This window comes from Sciurus carolinensis, chromosome 6 (assembly GCF_902686445.1).
Source record: "Sciurus carolinensis chromosome 6, mSciCar1.2, whole genome shotgun sequence".
In the NCBI taxonomy this organism is placed as follows: Eukaryota; Metazoa; Chordata; class Mammalia; order Rodentia; family Sciuridae; genus Sciurus; species Sciurus carolinensis.
The window spans coordinates 66,649,660-66,674,659 of record NC_062218.1 but is presented as its reverse complement, the minus strand read 5'-3'; the positions used below and the strand labels follow the sequence as shown (position 1 = coordinate 66,674,659).

At 40.5% G+C, this 25,000-nt stretch overlaps 1 protein-coding gene across 2 annotated transcripts in view; it reads right to left on the bottom strand.

The window, feature by feature from the left end:
- Positions 1-25,000, bottom strand: part of Rasgrf2 (Ras protein specific guanine nucleotide releasing factor 2) — a 237,870-nt gene that overhangs the window by 45,614 nt on the left and 167,256 nt on the right. For both annotated transcript variants that reach the window (XM_047556829.1, XM_047556830.1), the window contains exon 18: positions 2,773-2,879. In XM_047556829.1, the coding sequence (XP_047412785.1) occupies positions 2,773-2,879 (107 nt within the window). The remainder of the gene's footprint in view (positions 1-2,772; positions 2,880-25,000) is intronic.

Sequence of the window (25,000 nt, the reverse complement as noted above, 5' to 3'; positions counted from 1 at the left end):
AGCTTCACAGGCTAGTAGCAGGGAGACAAAAGGTGCATCTTTCCTGTCCTTAAATGGAAGGGACTAATCAGACACATCTACACTGCACTTTATGCTTAATTCAACACTGTCTTAATTTTCATCAGACCCCTAAGGGAGGTGAAGCAGGGATGGCTGTTCTCATTTTCAGAAGAGGAGATTCACACCCAGAGAGGCCAGGAGACCAGCTCAGGGTCCACAAGGGAGAGGGAGGCAGAGTTGAAGTAAGAACATAGGAACCCCTGACTGCAGAAATACTGCTCCTGTGGATCCAGACAAGGCATGTGGGAACATAATGGTGAGCTTGCTTGGGGTCTGTGAGATCAGGGCCCATGCTCATATCTCCTCTGAACTGAAATGGCTCAGGTGTTGTCCACAGTCAGAGGAGGTGGGCACACCATGTAGCCTTCTGAACCATGATCTAAGAGCAGCTTGCCTTCACAAAGCCAGTACCAACACCCTGCCTTGATTTGCTTCAACTGCCCACTTTGGAGGCCCAGTAACTACCAGGCAGTCAGAAGTGACCCAGTAAAGGGGAGGAAGGAAACTTGGGCTCTCAAGTCAGTGGAAAATGGAATTGCCAATAAGTTGATTACAACAGAAGTCCCCTACATGTTGTCATGTACTTAGACAGGAAGGATGATTGAGAATTTGTGGGATAAGAAGGTGACAAGGACATGCACATGATGACGTCTGGGTCATGGGAACTAACTACAGATGAAGTCCCTCATTCTCATGAAGGAAGGTACTAAGACAAACGAACTCTCAGTGAGCGTACCCCCAGCTGCCTCAGTCAGCTGGAGAGCAGGGTCTATGTTTTATTCAATGGTTGTGTCAGAACACTGACACAATACCATTCACACACACCCATGACCTGAGAGTCAGAGGGGCTGGCATCCCAGTGTGGCCCCTGGAACCCGAGGCAGAAGAGCTCGTCCATGCATGAGCACAGCTAAAGTCACTTTGGCCACAAACATTCCAGAACTTCACATCAGATGACAAAACCTTCCTGAAAAACTCTTATTATAAGGGACGGGATCAGCACATACATCTCTCCCCATCTGTGAATTCTTCTTACCAGAAATAAAATAATCCCAGCACGGTGTCATTTGCTCAGTGGTTCTTTTATAGTCAGTCTAAGAGTTACATGTGAATTGTGAGGGATTTCTGCTTGAAGTAATTAGATCAAGAAGACACTGAGGACTGAGAAAAGGGCAGCAAGTCTAGAGAATTCTTGAGAAAAGATCTAAAGAGAGGAGGGGAGCTGAGGATAGGTACATCCAGACTCTGACCTCCACCGGTGACCAGGTGAGTCTTGGCATGAATTTGCCATGGGCCAAATTGAATAGAACCTATTCAGCCTTGTCTATCGAAGCTACTTGGCATCCCAAAAGTCACTGGGTGTCCCAGGGATTTAGATGTCAAGGTGCTAAGTCAAAAAAATATCAAGGAATGGAATGACGGTCAGACAGGCCAGGACCCTCACTATAGTGATTTACCTGCCCAAGGGAACATGGATTTACAAAGGGCTCCCTAGGATTATGGAGAACAGCTACATATTTTCAATGAGCTAAGGATGAGTCTTAGAACTTTGTCACAAAGGATTGATCCCAGAGGCACTCAACTGCTAAGCCACATTCCAGCTTTTTTACATTTTGTTTAGGGACAGGGTCTTGCTAAGTTGTTGAGGTTGGCTTTGAATTCATAATCCTCCTGCCTCAGCCTCCCGAGCCACTGGGATTACAGAAATGTGCCACCATGCTCGGCTCTATTTTAAAGACTTTTTATCAACTTACTGTTGGTGAAGCCCCAATTCCACTTTTCTCAGTAAGTTCTGTTACCACAGGGATTTTAGGAGCTTGGGTCACAGAATGAGCCTCCTGAATGGACTGTCATTACCAAGGACCATGCAACAGACCCCGAAGACCACTGAGAATAGAATACAGACCCAGACCCATGAACTGCATACCTCTTTCCCTTACAAGGCGTGATTCTCATTAGCTGACTCAGTTGCTACATTCCACAGGTCAGGACTGAGTCGTGCAGGGCCCTGTCCCCTCTCACCCACACTGTCATTGCCGTTTGTCAGCCAGCCCTGTGTCCAGGAGGGCCTGCCCCATGCTGGCAGCGAGGCAAGCACTATGCATGCCTCAAGCCAATGAGGTAAAGTGGGGCCTGGGTTTATTTTGCAAAAAGGGGTATAAATTCTACACACCTGCACTGCAAATATAAAAGAGACAAGTGGGTGCCCTGTCAGTGTGGCGATTTAAAAGAAAGTACTAAGAACCAAAACACCAAAGGACATGAGGCAAACATCTCTTGAATCAGGCTGGGAAATCTCCCCTGACCAGACACCAGAGCCTCTCAGGCACCCAGGCATTATCTACTTCAAGAAGTACCTGCAGGCATTGTGACGCTCACCTCTGGGAGGGAGGGGGTGGGCACTACAGCACAACTCCACTTACAGAGGAGACCCTGGGAAGGGTGCTCCCGGTCATAGATGGGGCACAGGGCCCGGAAGATGAGGGAAGAGGGGAGCCCTGTTTCACCCTGAATCATAGATGTGGAACAGTAGATGTTGGCAAAAGACGCGTCTGCTTCCTTCCATGTGTCTACCCTGTATCTTCTCATTCTAATTTCAAGGTTTCAAACTCTAACTGCCAAGAATCAAGAGATGCTTTACATGTGTAATGACTTAAAAAGTTAATTTAAGCATAAAATCCTTGAGAGTAATCACCAAAGCTCCAGAATTACCTGTGCGTGCTTTGAGACCCAGTGACGGAGGACATTTAGGACCCTGTTGGTGGCCGATCTCCGAATGATAAACTCTTTGTCACAGGTTCTCTCTGTGTTGTTAAACCCTTAGGAGGAAGAGAAGCACATGTTGTAGTTAAAAGCCAATCCCCAGGGACCTGGAAAAGGTCACTTATTTTAGGACACTGGTTAATAAAAAAATGGTTCATCCTGGCAGAAAGGTACGAGTGGCTTCAGACTCATGAATTCTGCTCCCCTATTATACTCTCAGCAGCACGGCCACCGCTGCGCGGTCACAGGCGCAATTACATGAATAATGTGTGCGCATTTATTAAAGGCCACTGATGAAAGCTAATGCTGCTCTAATGACACTTGCATTTATGCCTGTCTTGTTCTATACTACAAAGCCAAGAGGGAATTTTAACAGAGTATTTGAGCCAGCATTAATTTATACTTTTGCCCCAAAGCAATTACATAACCAATAACATTTTGAATATTTGTAGATGGATAAATCCATATCTTGGCTTGTAGATGATGCAAATACTTGGTTATGCAGCCATATATTAACAAGCAGTATGGCACAGTGTTTTAAGAACACGTGTTTCACTGGGCACAGTGGTGCACTCCTGTAATCCCAGCTGCTCGAGAGGCTGAGGCAGGAGGATCACAAGTTCAAAGCCAGCCTCAGCAATTTAGCGAGGCCGTAAGCAACTCAGTGAGGCCCTAAGCAACTCAGTGAGACCCTGTCTCTAAATAAAATACAAAATAGGGTTGGAGATGTGGCTCAATCCCCAGTAACCCCCCCTACAAAAAAAAAAAAAAAAGAACAAGTATTTCAAAATTACTAAGAGTGCAGATTTCAAAAATGTTTTAAGTGTGTGAGGTGATGGATTTGTTACTTTGATTCAATCATTCCACAATATAAACATATAACAAAGCATCACCTCAAACCCTATAAATGTATAATATATACAATTATTATTTGTCAATGAATAATATACTCTCTTTAAAAAAGCCAGACTTCCTGGGTTCCAATCACTATTCTCCCAACCTAACAAATCATATAATTTCTCTAGTGACCAGTTCCTCAAGTCTCTCATGAGATAATAAGTACCTATCTTATGGAATTGTAGGATTATGTTTGTTAATACATGTTAGACATTTAGAATGGCAGAGGAGCAAGACTTCAATAAATGGTAACTATTAATATAATTCGGTATTTGGTCCACTGTCTTTGTGTGTGCGTGTGTGGGGTGTTGTGGATTAAACCCGGGGTGTTGTGGATTAAACCCATTGTCTCGCGTATGCCAGGCAAGTGCTCTACCACTGACCTACCTCCCTAGACCTGGCCCGGTGCCCGAATCCTCTCTGTGCTAGCCTATGTCTCTGTCTTGGCCACCTTTCCATTTTAATACTTACCCATTGACTCCCTGTTTTAAAAGATTCTGACCTCCAACCATAATTATGTCATACATTTCCTTTAAAAGTTAATATTTCTGCAGGGCTCAGTGGTGCACAACTGTGAACCTAGCAGCTCAGGAGGTTGAGACAGGAGAATCGTGAATTTCAAGCCAACCTCAACAATTTAGGGAGACCTTGTCTCAAAGTAAAAAAATTTAAAAAGGGCTGGGGATGTGGCTCAGTGGTTAAGTACCTCTGGGTTCAATCCCCAACACTGCAAATAATAATGATAATAATACTCCCAGAAAGAGTTGTCTATACTCAGTAAGAGTCACAGAGATTCTCCCTCTATCTGTTATTCCAAGCACGTAATCCCATCTCACCACTAAGACAGCCCCCATTAAAGACATCAATAGTCCTCCATGTCCCCATATCCAAGGGGTTGTCGTTAATCTCTCCAGGTCTCATCCAGGTCCACCACTTACATGATCAGCTATAAGCAAATTGCTCACAGATTCGTATCCCCAGATTGCCTCTGAATTCCAGACCTCTATATCCAATCCCTCTTGATATTTTCCCTCTTGGATGTTTCAAACACATCTCAAACTCCGTGTGTTCCATGGCCCAAGGAAAATCCATGGCCCTTCCACCAACTTCAACCTCTTTATCCTGGTAAGGAAACACCACCATTCATCCAGTTATGAAAGCCTGAACTTTGTAATTATGCTCATCTCCCCGTGGCCTCCTAACAGTTTTACCTGTTGAGTCTCAGTTCTGCCCATTTCTTCCTATTTACACAACTAAAATCAGGGTTGTGCTACCAGCAGCTCTCATCTGTTCCACTGCAATAGCACCCCAGTTGGTCTCCAATCTCATCTTGCCTCCTCAAATCTGTTTTTCTCACTGGAGTCAGAGAGACCTTTTCAAAGGGCAAGAGCAATTATATAACCAATGGCATTTTGAATATTTGTAGATGGTTGAGCCCATATTTTGGCTTGTAGAGGATACAAATAATTTACTGGGCATCCATATATTGACAAGCAGTATAGGACAGTGTTTAAGAATGTGTACTTCAAAATTACTAGAAGTATAGATTTCAAAGGATTCCAATGCTTAAGGCCTTTTGATGGGTCTCATGATAAATACAAAACTCCTTAATACAGATCATAAGGTCTTTCATGGTTTGGTCCTAGCTTCTCTCAGACTTTTCTGGAACTATTTTCTTCTATTTCCACATCCATTTCCCCACCTATATTTTAATCTTCCATGACCACAGAGCCTTTGCACATACTGCTGCCCTGTACCTGAAACAATTATTGAGTCCATTTTTATTCAGTGCAAGCCACTTAGTCTTGCTTCTTTTTTACTTCCTCAGATGAGCCTTCTGAGATGTTATATATCTCATAATGTCATGCACATTTGCTTTTTGGCATGTATTACATTAGCAGTTTTATACTTGTGTATGTGATTATCCAATCAATATCTGTGTCCTCCATGAAGAAAGAGATTTGGTATGTTTTTGCTGAGCTGAGCACCTGCCTGTATGTAGCAGATGCTGTACACAATATATATTTGCTAAAGGAATTAAAAAAGGCCTGGATGATAAGAAGTTAATATTTATTCAATGAGATATGAATGTAAGAATGATTGAGTGAATGACTGCAAGAATAGTCCTCAGAAGTTATGAGTGAGATAGAAAAAGTCTATAAACTACTACAGGGCAGAGGCCCCTTCTCTCTACCCCTCTTTGAATGTAGACAGGCATTTTCCACCCACCGGCAAACTTTTAAATTCTAGCAGAGAAGGATGATGATGTACTCTTGGCAGGATAGATATCTCTAAATAAAAATCTTTCTTTATTGAAAACTTTAAAATTCCAAGTAAAATATAAGAAGTATCATTCTAAATGGACAGCTGAGTTCTCAAGAAAGTAAGGAATTCTTCAGGGTCAAACACACAGTGTGATCTGGAAACCACAATGGCAGGAATGCCCCGAGGCAGGAAGCAGTTTACTAGTTATGGTGGCTTGGGATGTGAATTATAACATCCATGTGGTCGGGCGAGAAACCCAGGGTCTTCATGAGGAGTAAGTGGCAGGGTAAGAACTAAGACACCCACATAAAGCTGGACTCTCAAAGGAGTGCCTTTGTGCGAAAGAGTAGACCAGGAAAAAATCATTTTATGTGCAAATGAGACAATTAAGAAACTTGTCTGGGGCCCAGTGTAGAGCACTTTCCCAGCATGTGCAAGGCCCTGGGTGTGGTCCCCATACGACCACTACCCCAAAAGAAAGCAATGTATGTGCCTCACCTGGATTTCAGTGGGGATGAGGAAACGTCTCCCTGAGGGCTCATAACTGAAGGCTCCCCACATCTCAGATAGAGTCACTACTGTGCAACTTACCCTTCTAGATGAAACGCTAACACGAAGGTCCCCAGGCCAGCTATTACCCTGGGGACCCCTACAATAGTACTCACAACACCTCTCTGGAAAAACACATGCTCAATCTCAGCCTGTACTGGATTTCCACCAAGGAAGAAGAAAAACTCATGATCCAAAATTCCAAAACACAAAAACTATCCACCATGAGCAAGGATCAGCAGACACAGGGATCAGGAACCCCTACTTCCCACCTAACGCCTCTACCACCACCAAGAATTTCAAATATTGGAACTATTAAATGTTTCTAGTTTAAACATCCCAAAGTTAGGATGTTTACAAAGACCAAAGAAACAAAAGTGGGAATTAAAAATATGACAAAAGATTAAAAAATACTTAAAAAGATTTTTATAAGAATGACATAAAACTTCTTTCCTATTATTGGTAGTAAGAAAGTAGAAATAGAATCATTCTTTCAATTATTTTTGAAAATCTTATAACTGAAATTCAAAACTTAATAGGTAAATACAGATTAGACCCAAATGAATAAAGAGATAGTCGACTGGAAACCGATTTGAAAAACAGATATGAGAAAATTACCCCAAATACAATACAAAGAACTAAAAAGGTAGAAATTTAAAAAGATATTTTTCCTCTGTATTAAAGATATGGAAGAAACAGAATTTTCAACTTATGTGTAGTAAGGTCATCAGAAGAAGAGAGAAAAAAAAAACAAAGAGAGACAATATAGTAAAAGGTTTTCTAAGACTTGATAAAAGACATGGATCTTCAAGTTCAGGAATCACAATGAATCCCAAACAGGAAAACAAAATGAAAACCACACCTAGATCGGCTGTGAAATGGCAGTAACCCATTAAAAGGTGGCTTCAAAACAACAAATGAAAATGTACATGTTATTGCTAATGTGAAAACATGTTCACTCATACATTGTTGGTGGGACTGCAAATTGGTGCAACCACTCTGGAAAGTAGTGTGGAGATTCCTCCTGAGACTTGGAATGGAACCGCCATTTGACCCATCTATCCCACTCCTCAGTTTCTACCCAAAGGACTTAAAATCAACATACTAACAGTGACACAACCACATCAATGTTTAGAGCAGCTAAATTCATAATAGCAAAGCTATAGAACCAATCTAGTTGCCCTTCAACAGATGAATGGATTAAGAAAATGTAGTATACGTACCCAATGGAATATTACTCGACCATAAAGAAGAATGAAATTCTGGCATTTGCAGGTAAATGGATGGAATTGGAGACTCTCATGCAAAGGAAATAAGCCAAGTCCAAAAAAAACAAAAAAACCAAAGCTAATATGTGAATGCTCACACACAATAAAAGGGGCGAGGGGTTGAAGAACAGAAGTTCACTGGATTAGGAAAGGGGGATGAGGGGAAGGGAGGGAGGACAGGAAGAGGAAAGAGCAGAATGAATCAGCCATAACTTTCCTATGTTCATACATGAATACACAACCAGTGTAACTCCACATCAAACACTCCACTGTCATGAATATCTTAAAAAAAGAGAAAGAAAGGAAGAAAGAAAGAAAGAAAGGAAGAAAGAAAGAAAGAAAGAAAGAAAGAGAAAGAAAGAAAGAGAAAGAAAGAATAGGTGACAGGGTTGGGAGACAGTGTAGTAAATGGAGAAAGCATCTTGCAAGGTGAGTCAGATGAAATAGAGCAGAGGCCTCAAGTGAAGGAGAACTTGTGACTGATAAGAAGCCAGCATTTTGCTGAAGGAGGCAAGTTGAATGCTCTTGAAACACTGAAAAAGTAGATGAGGCAGAGAGGCCCCCTCACCCACACAAATAAACATGAAGACAGCTTATCAGTGAGAAGAGAACAGACCAGGTGAGATGGGAGTGGGGAAGGAGCAGAAGGATGGGAACCAACATGGAGTGTCAGGAGGGAACAGCATCTTCAGAGAGGGGCGCTTTCTTGAATGTATTTTAGAAAAAGCATCCAGCTCCTCTGGTCCTTCTGCAGGTGTCATGGGTGCGTGGAGAGGGGAGTTTACTTTGAAAGGCAGGCAAACAAATAGGAGGAACTTTCCACTGTTCTCCAAATGATTTAAGATCACAGACTTAAAGACCATGAAAAGGGTTTTTCCTAATCAGATTTCCAGTATTTTCATAGATTCAAATCTTGACCTCTATTGCCATTTAGGTTGGAATTTGGTAACACTGCTTGGATGTTCCTCATCACTGCCTCTAATAAATGTACTATTCATGCTTTTGTTGTTATTGTTCAGATGACAGCTTGGTAGGTTCATGGACATCTCTCTGCTATTTAGAGCTCATGACGTCCATCACTTGCAGGGTTCAAAATTTCTCTTGGAAAATAAGCAAGCCCTGAAATGGTCTTCAGCAATGCTCAGTCAGTCAGCAGGGCTGGGACAATTAACATCTGGTTGCAAGGAACAATTCACATCTGGTCGTAAAGATGCCAGAGTGAAAGAACCAACCACAGGCAGGTCCAGCAAGAGCACCAGTCAAGGACAGCTCCACAGACCGCCTTCCACCTCACCCCTCACACGCGGGCACCCAACGAGGCTGGAACAAATTACCTAACCTCTCTGTGACTCCATTTCTCCTCTCATGAAATGAAAACAATGCTACTACACAAAAGTCATTTTAAAGATTAAGTAACTCCTGCAAAACAGAAATTAGTCCTGGAATTCAATTAAAGAACATTTTCTATAACTTCTCCACCTGTGACTGTCTTGATCCATCCATTCCCTTGGCCCAGGGGCCTGAACAATACACTTGATGGTATGCTAATTATAAGGACATGCGGAAACAGTGGCTAACATGGGCATCAAGCTCTTCATTTCCTTCCTGAAGGACATTTTCATTGCTTGATCAACACATGGAGGTCTCCAATCTCAAAGGGAAATAAGCTCTCAACTCTTTGGAGAAATGACAATTTGGAAATGTCCTAAACCCTATATAGGAACACTGTATCTAAGGGGCATACCTGCAGCAAGTGCTGACAGATGTTTTACAAAAGGGATTATGGGTGCTCTGTAAATACAATGGCCTTCAACATGCTCTCCTGTGGAAAGTTGACCCATATATTCTTGCTATACACAGACATCACAATCCGTGCCAATATGCTTACAATAAGACATGCCTGTCTCCCCTCGTTCACAGTCTTTAAGGTTATGCAATCAGAGTAGTAATTTTCCACAACTTGCCTGATTCCCTCTTGCAAGTCTCCATCTAAATTGAGCACTGCTTCAACACTATTTATTTCAGAATTTAAATTTATCAATTTAAATATAAACTGTGCTGCTAACTGGTGACTATTATGGTTTGGATCTTAAATGTCCCCCAGAAGGTTACAGAGTAAAGGCTTGGTCCCCTATGTAGCAGTTTCAGAATTGGGGCTTTGAGGAGGTGATTGGATCATAAGGGCTCTAAACTCATCAGATGGATGAATCCATTGGATTCATAAGTTAATGGGTTATTGCAGGTAATGGAAACTTAGGTGGTAGGGTCTAGTCAGAGGAAGTAGGTCCTTGGGGAAAACTTGAAGACTCTTCTTCCAATGGTCCCTTGCTCCCCGCCTCTCTCTTCTCTTTGCTTCCTGGCCAACATGAGGTGAGCAGTTTTGCTCCTCGATGTGCTTCTGCCATGTTGAACCATGAACCAAAATAAATCTTTCCTCTTTTAAGTTGATTTTATCAGGTATTTTATCAGAGTGATGGAATGGTAACACACACAGCAACGATATCCATGCGGAAGCCGTTCTGTTCCAGAATTATAAATCACCCTCCAAGGCGTCCTCATGCCAATTTTCTGAAAAGCAAACAGCAACTCTTTGTGCGGTTCTAAACATCTTACTTGTCACGTGTGAGCAGCACAGCCAAACTCTACACATACCAGGAGAATCTATTCTGCTAATATTTTACACATCTAGAATTCTGTCTGAGATGTCCGTCTTTCCAAATGATGCAAAATCCTTTCCAATTTTGAACACTGGTTAAACTGGAAAATTTGGGAAAACCAAACCACCTGGAAAAGTGGTAAGAGCCAAATCACAACATGTGTGAGTTTAAGACTGAGATTTAACTTTCTCTTCCTCTCCCCAGGCACCTGCATCATTTCATCTCTCTAATCAGACTGCACACACCTCGGTGAAGAGCTCTTATCTCAAGCATCTTTGTAGGCACCTCAATCTTCCATGTAGCAGACACTCAGCAGGTACTTTTCTTAACAAAAATCTCATCACTCCTAATGGAATCTCTTTGAATGTTTCTGCAGATGTCATATATATGAATTAAGATCATTCTTTCACCATGTTGCTATCATGATGACTATTTGAAACTATCACAAGCAGAAAAATCAGGAAGGGAGGCAAGGAGAAAATGGATGGGTGTGGTGGTGCACCTGTAATCCCAGTGGTTCCCGAGGCTGGGACAGGAGGATCGCTAGTCTGAGACCAGCCTCAGCTATTTAGAGAGACCCTAAGCAACTTAGCGAGATCCTGCCTCCAAATAAAAGGTAAAAAAGACTCAGAACATAGCTCAGTGGTTAAGTGCCGCTGGGTGCAACTTCAGTGCCTCCACCCAAACCCCTCAAAAAAATAGAGAAAGGGAGGGGAAATTTCATTTTATTGTTCCCATAGGAAAAAAAAATCATTATTTATTGCTGCTTTGTTCCAGGAAGCCCAAGTCACAGCCTACTTTGTAAGAGGCAAGTAGAAATAATGGTGAGATAGAAATAAGGTGATTACACATAGGCAGAATACAGGCTAGTCCAGTTAAAGTTAAGTTGAGCCTAACTGTAAAAGGCAGTTCTTGAACTTCAGGCAGTACTTTAATATGAACAGTAGACCACCAGGAAATTTTCCTCTGTTATTAATGCTAATAAGGCATCTTTAAGTCATTTTTTTTTATCTTGGTGAGGAAAATTAGATAGAATTGAGAAGAGCCAAAATGGACTACCTGGAAGGAAAAACGAATGTGAACTGTTGGTGACTTTATCTGCACTATGAGAAATTCTGTCTTGTTGCATTTTTATCCCCCATACCTGGCATGATAGGTGCTTAATAAATGAACTCAAAGAATGAATGCAATGAGATCACTTTAATGGTTCTGTTGTCAGGGAATTAAGAATAATGTCATTTCAGTGATGCGTCATTTTCACCTTCATGGAAATGGGATACAATGCATCCAACAGCATGAATGTTATCAATATGCTTCGCTCTACCCAGTAGATATTCTTCTAAAAACAATGTGTGCAAAACAAAATTATATAACTGCTTTGGACAATAGCATACGCTTATATGACAACCGTAAAGATCACTATTTATTGCAGTTTGAGCCAGACACTATGCTAGAGCTTTACAAGTGGTCTATAATTTAACATTCACAACCAAGGACAATAATAATTGTCATTCATTGCATGACCACCAAGTGTTGACTATAGTACCATAAGGAATGTGGCTTCTTTCACAGTAACGGCAACTGCTTAGGCGAAATGTTGCTATTTCTACTAATGGACAAACCCACAGAAAATCAAAGAGATTAAGAAACTTGGCAAAAGCCACAGAGCTGGTAAGTGTCAGAATCAGTTTTTGAGCCCAGGTCTGTTCATTTTTGAAACTGAAGCACACTTAATCATACCCCACTGCGTGGAGCTAGAGTTTAAGTATTGTTTCTCTTATAAATGGGTAAACTGACACTTAAAGCTATAAGATATTTAGATATTTGGGAAAGCAAATGCTTTCCTTTTAATTCTACCTCTCTCTTAAATTTTGAAATGTGAGAGAATAACACCACTATAAAAGAGAGGTTTCACACTATAATGGATTTTGAACCAAAATCTTTTACTTAGCTAACCAGAATTCAAATTTCCTCAAAAGATGCCTTTTTCCCCAAAGTGCATTGCATTTCTTACATAGGCATTATGTAGATCACTGTTTTTTAAATGGCCGATTGTGACCTATTAACAGGAACTTAAATCAATTTAAAAATTAAAAAATAAAAATAGACGAAGATGATCTGAGTGAACTGTCCATATTGACAGTGAGTGATTTCAAGAAAACTTCCTGTGTGCACATGTGTGGATGTGTGTACATGTGTGCGTGTGTGTGTGTCTTGGGTCATAATGTAAAATGTATTTCTTAAACTGAGTTGCAATTTAAAAAAAAGTTTGAAAGTCACTGATATAGTCTAGGTATTAGCACTCTGCTTGAAAAATCTATATTAGTTTTCCAGAAACCTTGGGTAACAAGGTCCATCCATACTCACACCTGCTGAAAATGAACAGAAACTTCCTCCTCTTGTCCTCGCTCCCCCTGCTTGGCCAACAAGCCCTCTCTTCTTTCTCCACCTGATCCTCCTATCTGTCCTCATCTGCCTCATTCCTTAGCTCCTCTTTTCTTCTTGCTCTGACCCCTTTCAGTTTTTCACTCCCTTGTGGATATAGCTCTGTTTCATGGTTTTTCTGTACAATCCTACCAGGTCCAATTTCCCCCCAATCCCTCATTTCATGTTTCCCATGAGACATTTCCATATTAATGACATAGTCTTTTCTGCTAAGAAACACACCCACATGGACTCAGCAAAAAAGCTGGAGTATCCATCCTCATTTCAGATAATGTGGACTTCAAGCCAATGTTAGTCAGAAGGGATAAAGAAGGACATTTCATACTGCTTAAGGGAAGCATAAATCAGCAAGATATAACAATCATAAACATCTATGCCCCAAACAGTGGCTCATCCATGTATGTTAAACAAATTCTTCTCAATTTTAGAAACCAAATAGACCATAACACAATAATACTAGGTGATTTTAACACGCCTCTCTCACCACTGGACAGATCTTCCAAACAAAAATTGAACAAAGAAACCATAGATCTCAATAACACAATCAATAATTTAGACTTAACAGACATTTATAGAATATACCATCCAACCAAGAGCAAATACACTTTCTTCTCAGCAGCACATGGATCCTTCTCTAAAATAGACCATATATTATGCCACAAAGCTAATGTCAGCAAATACAAGAAGATAGAGACACTACCTTGTATTCTATCAGATCATAATGGATTGAAGTTAGAAATAAATGAAAGAGTAAAAAACAGAAACTACTCCAACACCTGGAGATTAAACAATATGCTATTATATGATGAATGGAGAACAGAAGATATTAGGAAGGAAATTTAAAAATTCTTAGAGGTAAACGAAAACAAAGAAACATCATATCAAATCTCTGGGACACTATGAAAGCAGTACTTAGAGGAAGATTTATTTCATGGAGTGCATTTAATAAAAGAAGTAAAACTCAAAGCCCTAGAAAAAGAAGAACAGACCAACACCAAAAGTAGTAGAAGACAGGAAATAGTTAAACTCAGAGCTGAAATCAACGAAATTGAAACAAAAGAAACAATACAAAAAATTGACAAAATAAATAGTTGGTTCTTCGAAAAAATAAACAAAATTGATAAACCTTTAGCCACACTAACAAAGAGAAGACGAGAGAAAACCCAAATCACTAAAATTCGGAATGAACAAGGAAATATCACAACAGACACGACTGAAATACAAAACATAATTAGAAGCTATTTTGAAAATCTATGCTCCAACAAAATAGAAAATTTTGAAGACATCAACAGGTTTCTAGAGACATATGAATTGCCTAAACTGAACGAGGAGGACATACACAATTTAAATAGACCTATTTCAAGTAATGAAATAGAAGAAGTCATCAAAAGCCTACCAACAAAGAAAAGTCCAGGACCAGATGGGTTCTCAGCCGAGTTCTACAAAACCTTTAAAGAAGAGCTCATTCCAATACTTCTCAAAGTATTCCATAAAATAGAAGAGGAGGGAACCCTCCCTAACTCATTCTATCAAGCCAATATTACCCTGATACCTAAACCAGACAGAGACACATTGAGGAAAGAAAATTTCAGACCAATATCCTTAATGAACATCGACACAAAAATTCTCAACAAAATTTTAGCAAATCGCATACAAAAACATATTAAAAAGATAGTGCACCATGATCAAGTGGGTTTCATCCCAGGGATGCAAGGTTGGTTCAACATCAGGAAATCAATAAATGTCATTCACCATATCAATAGACTTAAAGTCAAGAATCACAAGATTATTTCGATAGATGCAGAAAAAGCATTTGATAAAATACAGCACCCCTTCATGCTCAAAACACTAGAAAAAATAGGGATAGTGGGAACATTCCTTAACATTGTAAAGGCCATCTATGCTAAGCCCATGGCTAATATTATTCTAAATGGTGAAAAACTGAAAGCATTCCCTCTAAAAACTGGAACAAGGCAGGGATGCCCTCTTTCACCACTTCTATTCAATATCGTCCTTGAAGCTCTAGCCAGAGCAATTAGACGGACCAAAGAAATTAAAGGGATACGAATAGGAAAAGAAGAACTCAAACTATCCCTATTTGCTGATGATATGATTGTATACTTAGAGGAACCAGGAAATTCCACCAGAAAACTTTTAGATCTCATAAGTGAATTCAGTAAAGTAGCAGGATATAAGATCAATGCACATAAATCTAAGGCATTTTTATACATAAGCGATGAATCTTCAGAAAGAGAAATTAGGAAAACTACCCCATTCACAATAGCTTCGAAAAAAAAAAATATTTGGGAATCAATCTCACAAAAGAGGTGAAAGACCTCTACAATGAGAACTACAGAACACTAAAGAAAGAAATTAAAGAAAACCTTAGAAGATGGAAAGATTTCCCATGTTCTTGGATAGAAAGAATTAATATTGTCAAAATGGCCATACTACCAAAAGTGCTATACAGATTCAATGCAATTCCAATTAAAATCCCAATGATGTACCTTACAGAAATAGAGCAAGCAATTATGAAATTCATCTGGAAGAATAAAAAACTCAGAATAGCTAAAGCAATCCTTGGCAGAAAGAGTGAAGCAGGGGGTATCGCAATACCAGATCTTCAACTCTACTACAAAGCAATAGTAACAAAAACGGCATGGTATTGGTACCAAAATAGAAAGGTGGATCAATGGTACAGAATAGAGGACACGGACACAAACCCAAATAAATACAATTTTCTCATACTAGACAAAGGGGCCAAAAATATGCAATGGAGAAAAGATAGCCTCTTCAACAAATGGTGCTGGGAGAATTGGAAATCCATATGCAACAGAATGAAACTAAACCCATATCTCTCACCATGCACGAAACTAAACTCAAAATGGATTAAGGACCTCGGAATCAGACCAGAGACCTTGCATCTTATAGAAGAAAAAGTAGGTCCAGAGCTTCAACATGTCGGCTTAGGATCAGACTTCCTCAACAGGACTCCCATAGCACAAGAATTAAAAGCAAGAATTAATAACTGGGATAGATTCAAACTAAAAAGCTTTCTCTCAGCAAAGGAAACTATCAGCAATGCGAAGAAAGAGCCTACAGAGTGGGAGAAAATCTTTGCCAATCATACTTAAGATAGAGCACTAATCTCCAGAATCTATAAAGAACTCAAAAAACTCTACACCAAGAATGCAAATAATCCAATCGACAAATGGGCTAAAGAAATGAATAGACACTTTACAGAAGAAGATCTACAAGCAATCAACAAACATATGGAAAAATGTTCAACATCTCTAGTAATAAGAGAAATGCAAATCAAAACCACCCTAAGATTCCATCTCACCCCAATTAGAATGGCGATTATCAAGAATACAAGCAACAACAGGTGTTGGCGAGGATGTGGGGAGAAAGGTACACTCATACATTGCTGGTGGGGCTGCAAATTAGTGCAGCCACTCTGGAAAGCAGTGTGGAGACTCCTTAGAAAACTTGGAATGGAACCACCATTTGACCCAGCTATCCCACTCCTTGGCCTATACCCAAAGGACTTAAAATCAGCATATTACAGAGATACAGCCACATCAATGTTCATAGCTGCTCAGTTCACAATAGCCAGATTGTGGAACCAACCTAGATGACCTTCAATCGATGAATGGATAAAGAAAATGTGGTATATATATACAATGGAATATTACTCAGCCATAAAGAATGATAAAATTATGGCATTTGCAGGCAAATGGATGAAACTGGAGAATATCATGCTAAGTGAGATAAGCCAATCTCAAAAAACCAAAGGAAGAATGATATCGCTAATAAGTGGATAATGACACATAATGGGGGGTGGGAGGGGTTAGTGTTAGGGTTAGAGTTAGGTTTAGGGAGGGGGCAAGACTGGAGGAAGGAAGGACTGTATAGAGGGAAAAGAGGGGTGGGCGGGGTGGGGGGGAAGGGAAAAAATAACAGAATGAATCAAACAACATTACCCTATGTAAATTTATGATTACACAAATGGTATGCCTTTACGCCATGTACAAACAGAGAAACAACATATATCCCATTTGTTTACAATAAAAATAAAAAAATAAAAAAAGAAAAAAAAAGAAACACACCCAAAACTCAAGCTTATTGCTCTTTCTCTCCAACTCCTCCCCATCCTCTCTTTCCATTGATCTCCTGGGCTGGCCCTGGTTTCAGTCTCTCAGAAACCTCACTTCTGTCTTCCTTGGTTTTTCTCATTCAGTCAACAAATTCTGTTAGCACTGTTGTATTTCTCCCCTGTCCTCCATTCTTCTGTTGCCATCTTAAGCCTGGATGCTGCACACAGCTATTGTCACCTGGATATTCTTCCCTTCTCCATTCTGTCTGCCCTTCTAGTCTTCTTCCATCTGTAATTTGATTATAGTATCTGCGGAGCACCTGCTATATTTGAGGTAACTGTGCAGTGCTGGGTGAACAAAGACGCACGCCCTACTCTAAAAGGGGAAGAGTACAGTCTTCAAACAAGTAAAACACCAAGAAGGTAAAAGTCAAAAACCCTGGAAATGAGCAGGTGCCTCTTTCAGAATAATCTTCCTAAATACAACTTTACCTTATTATTGCGCCCATGCAAGTACTCCTGTCTCTTTACTGCCCACTAAGTAAGTCTAGAATATTTTCCTAGACACAAAGAGACTAAGTAACTTGCTCAGGATCGCACAGCTGGAAAGTTAAAAAAAGCAGGTCAATGCAACAAGCAGGAGATTCGTACATGCACTATGCTGAACATTGTGGTTAAGTATTAAGTGAGTCTAGAAAATGACACTCTTTCTCAAAAGAGGATAGTCTGTATGGAGTGGGCCATTTGGTGTAGTGACCTACTGGAATATTTAACTGCTGCCCTTTTCATCCCTTTATCAGAAGATTTTTGTTTTCAAGGGACAGAAATCCAACTCAAACTGGTTTATAGCAGAAAGGGAATTAGTATTATCTATAGATAGATAAAGACAGTTCTCCATTCATATTCCATTTGACTTATTCAACTTATTGACTTATTGATAACATTTCTGTCTGGTTCCTTTCAATGCTCTGATTCTGCTCTCACTTCCAGGCAGTGAAAACAAGAAAGGCCATGCTGATCTTATAAACTCATCTCATACTATCCAGAGGACAAGAGGACATTCTTTCTGTAATTTCCAACAAAGGAAGAGGAAGTTTCTCAAACCCTCAATACCTTTGCATTTTGCTCACAAACTGCATCCTCTCCTTCTATGAACCCACGCAATGATGGCAGGGATGGGGGAGGCCAGCTGCCACTCAAAGAACACAGTCAAGAATGTGAAGAGGCAGTTTCAAGAGGGGCTATTAGCAACATGCTAATGGGACAATGAGCAGATGAGGCAGAGTGGGCTTTTTGTTTGTCTGGTTTTACCTTTTCATAAGTGTGTTCTAGGATAAGAGTTTTTAAATTCTTCTCCTTACTCAGGTTAACCTGAGATTTTTCTCTAAGTGCAATTAACTGTAGCAATAAACAAAAACACCTCCTTATAGACTGAGGAAAAACAGCTTAGCAGGTCTATCATTATTTGTGATTAAAAATACATGAAGAATGATAAAATCAATATCTAGGCTTTCATCTTTTAAGAAAATCAGTAACTAAGACGGTCAACAGAATTGCTCTTATGGATTTAAAAATATGTGCTTTAAGATTCTTAAAGGAACCAATATATGTTGAGTTTAAAACAGATTGAGAACCTCTGTGCATGGCTTCTTTTAATTTCCACAACTCCAGAAAACATATTCCTTGCTTTTGCAGATGCAGAAACAAAGGCTCAAAGAAAAACAGTAGCCACCTAAGGTCATGAATGGTAAAATCAGAGCCAGGATTTAGAGTCATATTGATTCTCAGATGCAGGCTCTTCCCGTGGAAATGCCCGGCCCAAGTGCCTGTTGGGAGGAGCAATAAGTTTCTCCTGGTGATGGCAGAGTGATCCTCAGGCCTCGCCTGGTGCCTGCTGTGCTCATGCAGAAATGTGACAAGGACATATTGCCAGGGTGAAGAGTGTGGTGGCTTCTGCCAAAGCAGGATGGGGCATCTGAGGGGATGGTGACAAGTGAAGACAAGGCCTGCACAAGGTGAAATGACTTCAAGTAAATTAGCTGGGCAAGAGAGAAAAGGGCCAGAAACTGAAAGGTGACCGGATTTGTAAGAGACAAGAACCAGAACCAGGTGGGAAACACTAAACCACAGCATCTTCTAAAAATTCAAGAAAAATAATACATTTGGTTGGAGTTTCTTAACAGGAAAAATCAATACTGCCCAGAGAGGCCTTTGGAAATACAATGAATGAAAATGTAGAAATAGTTAAATGCAGAACACCAAAAAAAAAAAAAAAAAAGGCACAAACTTTAAATTTCTTGGTCATTTTCTTTTCTGCTCCACTTCATAATCAAAGAGGAAGGGAGAAAGATTTTTCTGTGCGTTAGTTTGAATTTCTTGGTGGGCACTGATTATCTCCTCGGGATGAAAGATAAGCCCCATGTAGAGCAAGAGTCATGCCCTTGGCATTAGGTAATCTTCTCCACGCCCCGAACCAAAATAATAACATATGCCATTATAATTTAAAATAAAATAGAGAAATAATAAATTAATAAAGCTTACTTTTCTTTCTACAAAACTGTACACATACATCTAGAAATGATGCTTTCCAATGGAAATGGGGGTGGGAGGTGTGCGTGGTAGTTTATTAGTGAAAGCACATTATACATATGTATAAAGTTGCAAATGGAGCGTCCTATTCCTTCACCCCCAGCAGACCTCACGACCTGTGACTTGAAGACTGAAATTGTCTCCTGAAGAACAGCAGGAGACACCTGAACTCCCCCTTTCCTTCAAAAACTGCAATTTCATCCTCATTCTCTTCCATTCCTGAGGAATAGCAAGATGTAATGGAAAGAACATCTTAGAATGGATTGGTGATTTTCAATAGGCTTGTCTCACTGAGATAAGTCCCTTCTCTCCCAGGGTCTCAATTTCCTCTTTGTAGAAGGTGTCTGAACTGGTATCCTGGGTAAGATCCAGAGTACACGGAAACTGTGAGTTATGTGGTTCAACAAGTTATATGGTTAGCAGACATCTCTTTGAGCCCTGGGGTGGCCATGCACAGTGGGCTTCACAGGAACATCCCTGGAGATCAGACAAAGCTTCAGCATCAGCAAAAGAGGCCCCTAGGATGAGTGGTGGGGCTTTGGTGTAGTTAGGACGTGACATCTGATCTGGAGGCCCACAGTGGCCAGGCAAGGAGAGGTAAAAGCAGCCCTGGAAATTCTCTGAAATATTCCCAAGGAATTCACTGAAAGATGAACTTTCCCATGATGATCCATATTTATTGCCAAGTGGAGAAAGCAGTTATTAAACTACTGCAATTCAAATATAGGGGAAAAAACACAGGTCTCCCTTTGAGGTCCAACACTGGAAGCCTGGGACACTGGGTTTCCTTTATCTCTCCCTTTATACAAAGACCTTTGCCCATGGTGGACAGTCAATTTGTACCATTGTTTGATTTTTTTAAATCTAAATGTTTTATCCATTTTGTTATTTACAGATAAATATGCTAACACAGACTGGTTCCATTTATTGGAAGACTTGGTATTTCCTGAGTCAGGAGGTTCCTGAACCTCCCTGCTTTGGAATTTACCACATTCTCCTCCCTTCCCCTTCTCCCCTGGGTCTGTAACCACAAGAGTTGAGGTATTGTAAAGTGCTTTCTGTTTAGCAACCCAGGACTTAGAAGAGACTCACGGACACAGCTGCGAAATCTTCACCTCCAGGAAAATGCCCTCCGTCAAGGGCAGGGCCATAGGGACCCTGTCCTTGGGGTTCCGTTGGCCCTGGCTGGCGAGGGATTGGCACTGGCTGTCTTCTATGTCTCTTCAGTGTTACCAACAGATTTGACTTACATAATTTCAGTGGAAAATGGCTGCTCAATGTTCAACACAGAAAACTTTCAACATAGATCACTAAAAATTCTTAACGTGTATTTGAGAGCCTTCCAGTTCTTCTTTTTCCCTGCCCAAGCATCTTAGCGCCATCTACTTTAACTCCTAAGGAGGGAATTCATCATTCTTCCTCCAGAGTCCATACTCTGCCCATCAGGCCAACACTCACAATTGGTGTGCCACTTCCAGAAGGCACCAGAAGCTCCCCAAGAGTTCCATTTCCTAAATCTGTGTTGACTTTTCATTAGACTAGAAAGTCCTTTTTTAAAAACACAAATTTGGAAAGTATTTTCTATTTAATTCCCCAAGAAATGATCTAACAGTCTAGAAATGATTTAACAGTCTACCAGATACTTGTACAAAAAATATTTTCTAACAAATCGAGTCAAAATATCTGGTTAATATAAATATGAATTAATGAACCATATTGATTCCTAAACTTCATGAGGGTTCATCTATTTTTTTTCCATTAAGTTTGGTTCAATTTTAAGGGCAGAGATCTCAATAACCACAGTGAATAGTGTCATTTTGGTTAGAAAAATAGTTTTCTAAAAGTGAGCTAGCCTCTTGGACCTGAGGTTCTATGGAAACTCTGTAATCCTGCATGTTGCTGAGAAAATGCCCAGACCTGAAGAAACGGCCTTTGGGGTCCTCTTCCAAATTCAAGACAGCAACCTTTTTTAGTCTTCAGAAGCAGACCTTGTGGCTAAAAGGTCCAAGAAATATTCTACATTGAAGGCACCAATTTTAGCATTCTAACGTTATGATTATTACTATTTTAGAACTAACATAATTCAGTGCTTCTTGATGCCAGGGAGTAAAGCTCATCTAAGCTCTACCAGAGCCCTATAAATCAGAATTAATCCCACTTTGTAGAAAATACTAATGATATAATAATAGTAATACTTATTTACCTCTTATTATATACTAGGTACTATTATAAGCACTTTATTCATACTTACTTATTTAACTTCCACAATAACCCCACGAGGTAGTAGAGTTTTTGCATTGCACAGTGTCATCAGGTACCCTTCACATCAACTAAACGGGGGGCTCCAGAAGTCCTAGGTTTGAATTTCCCCTCCTTCCATGCAGTCCCAAGTGAGCAAACACCTATTGGTGCTGTCAATTAGTCTAACTCTGATTACACAGCATCTCATTCCCAGGACACAGCACATCTATGCTTTTCCCAGGTCAGAAAAATAAAGGGACAATTATTCTAAGTACAGGACTTGATGTACGCTCATACACGCATAAATTTGGATTCCACAAAAACTCTCTAATTGCATGTTTCTTTTGTAGATAGACCACATACTGCACAAAAATTACTTTGCCTGGAGATACGTAAATTAGTGAGTTGGGGAGAACAGAGTTGCATTGAAATCTGTGAGAGCACCTTATGTGCCTGTTTGACTTGTTCACTTTTGCACATCCTCCCAATATATTTATATCTGTATTTGAATTAATACGGTTAAAATGGACATCTTCTTTCACCAGCACAACTGACGACACACACAAGGCCAGGACAGAGAGGTGTTCCTGGAGCTCTGCTGAACATTACATTTCCTAGCCTCTCCTGCAGCTCAGGTTCTGAGTGCAAATCAGAGCAAATCCGTGAGATCGGGGCAGTCTTCCTGTCACCGCACCACTGTGGCTGGCAGGCACGGTCGTGGAGGCCAGGACTTTTCTGCAGCAGTGCCACAGCATCTTTGTGTAGCTGTCACACAGGCAGCTTTTACAAGGCCACAACAGCTTCCTGATCCCACCTGCAGCTAAGTCAATGTCTTACTGGGGTCAACAGTACTAACAGGGACACCTGCTTCTCCAGTGTGTCCTGCAGTCAGGGCAGTGACCCCATCAGTGTGCCAGCTCTACATGGTGTTCCAGAAGCGCTTCCTGGAATCCCTGCCTGGAGCCCGCTCCTCCAGCCCCCTCTTCCTAGGTACCTAATTACCTGTAACAAATCTCTTCCCAAGCAAGTTAGCTATTTTGTTCCCTGGAAAGTTACTGTAGTGGACAACAGTTAGCAAGACCCAAGGCCAAATGCCCAGGCATTGGCCCACAACACTCAATATTTACACTATAAAACCAGGAGCTGTCTTCCTGCCAGACGTCTGAGGCAGATGAGGAAGACAGTGCCCAGCAAGCCTGGCATTCAGTTAAAACATCCAGAGGCACCAGCCCTAGAAGGTTCTTCAGTTCTGCTGTGCTAAAGTCAGACATCTAACACAGCTACACGATTTCTGCTTAAACACTCAAACTTCTCACAAACTGCCTCCACTGCAAACCTTGCTCAAGAAAAGAAGGAAGGAAGGGGAAGGGGGAAAGAAAGAGAATACCAGCAAAGGTAAGGAGTCTGCTTAGAGGTTCTCTCTCAATCTTGAGGACAGTCCTTGGTGAATCTTTAGAAAAACACATTAGCCTATAAGAGTTTTGTTTTTGTTTTTTGGTACTGAGGATTGAACCCAGACATGCTTAACCACTGAGCTCTACCCCCAGTGCAAGACAGGGACTTGCTAAGTTGCTTAGGGTCTCGCTAAGTGGCTGAGGCTGACCTTGAACTTACAGGCTATTACAAGAATTTTTAAAAGTCTGTCTCAATCGATATTTGTCTGGCAGAACCTAATCTTCCATTTAAATGAGACTCAAACCACTGCAAAGGATCATTCTATAAATTCAGAGAAAATGACTGACTGACCAAATGAAGAAATTTAAATAGAAGAGGATAACGCACATAGGAATAAGACAGTGGCTGTGTTTTCGTAGGTGCTGACAATGTTGATAGGAATATCTTCATTACAAGGTTCTCAACAAGACATTAAATCATTTTAACATTCATACGTGGGAATCTTGGTGTACAAGTGGTGACAAGTTACAGTAGGGACAAAACAATCTTTATATGTTATCTATGAGGTCGGCTCCAGTCAGAGTGTTCAAGCTAAGCAATGATAAAGGTCTATGGTAAGCCCCACATCTTCATGAAGATTCCAAGAACTGCCTCCTCTCTTCAGGTCTAAGGGCCAGGATTCACAAGCATCTCAATCGTACAGTGAGGGCATACACTAGACCTTATTCTCCACAATCAGCCCAGATGATGAAAAATACTATTTTCTTTTAAAATCTTGCTCCAGAAATGCTCTCTGATGAGGAAAATAAAACCCAATCATCAGATTCGGGCACCAGTCATTATGAGGCCCTCTTCCACTTGATGTGAGCAATTCTGTCACCAGTCTGACAATTTTCAGCTCTAAGAGATTGCCTATGAATCAGTAGGCATCTTACTGCGAAAGTTTAACTACTCACTTTCTCAGTAAGATGCTGTGCATCTTGGGAAACTGTACAATGGTCCCAAGATGGAATTTGAATTGAGTCCTTGACCTGTCTGATCGCATAGCAGTGATCACAGCTGACAACGAGCACACATAAATGCTCTTCTTGGCACAAAACTATCCTCGCAAGGCATGGACTATTCCTTAAGCATCAGATAAATTAACCTACTCTAGTCTCAGTTGGATATAGTAAGAATTTTTATAGAAGTCAGGAAGCGAATACACACAATTTAAAGTTCTCATCTACCTCCAGACTCCCAGACCCTAGTATCCAATGCCAGACTCCACAGCACTGAGAATGCTACCAACTTCCTTCAGAGTCCAACAAGGGTTTTCCTTTCAATAAGATCGCTGGGAAAGAGTTCAGAAAGAACTCACCTGACTCTCATCAACCTTTACAGAGAAGAGTTCAGCGCTTTAAGGTACTTGTAAAAGTCTCTAAGCACTGCTCTGATACAAACAATGAGGATAACATATGAGTGGAAAATGACTAAGCCAGTAGGACAAAAATGAGAATAAATCAAAGTACATATTATTAAACAGGTTTATTGGGGTATAATTTACATGCTATGAAATTCACTTACTGAAAATGTATTATTCACTGACATTTAGTAAACTTGCAGAGTTGTTACAACCCAGTCACAATCCAATTACACAAGATTTTTATCACCCCAATAGTATACCTAGTGCCATTCTGTTTCTACCCCCAAAGCAACCACTAAGCTGTCTTTATAGATTTATTCTTTCTGAACATTTAATATAAAGGAATCCCATGATATGTGGACTTTCACCT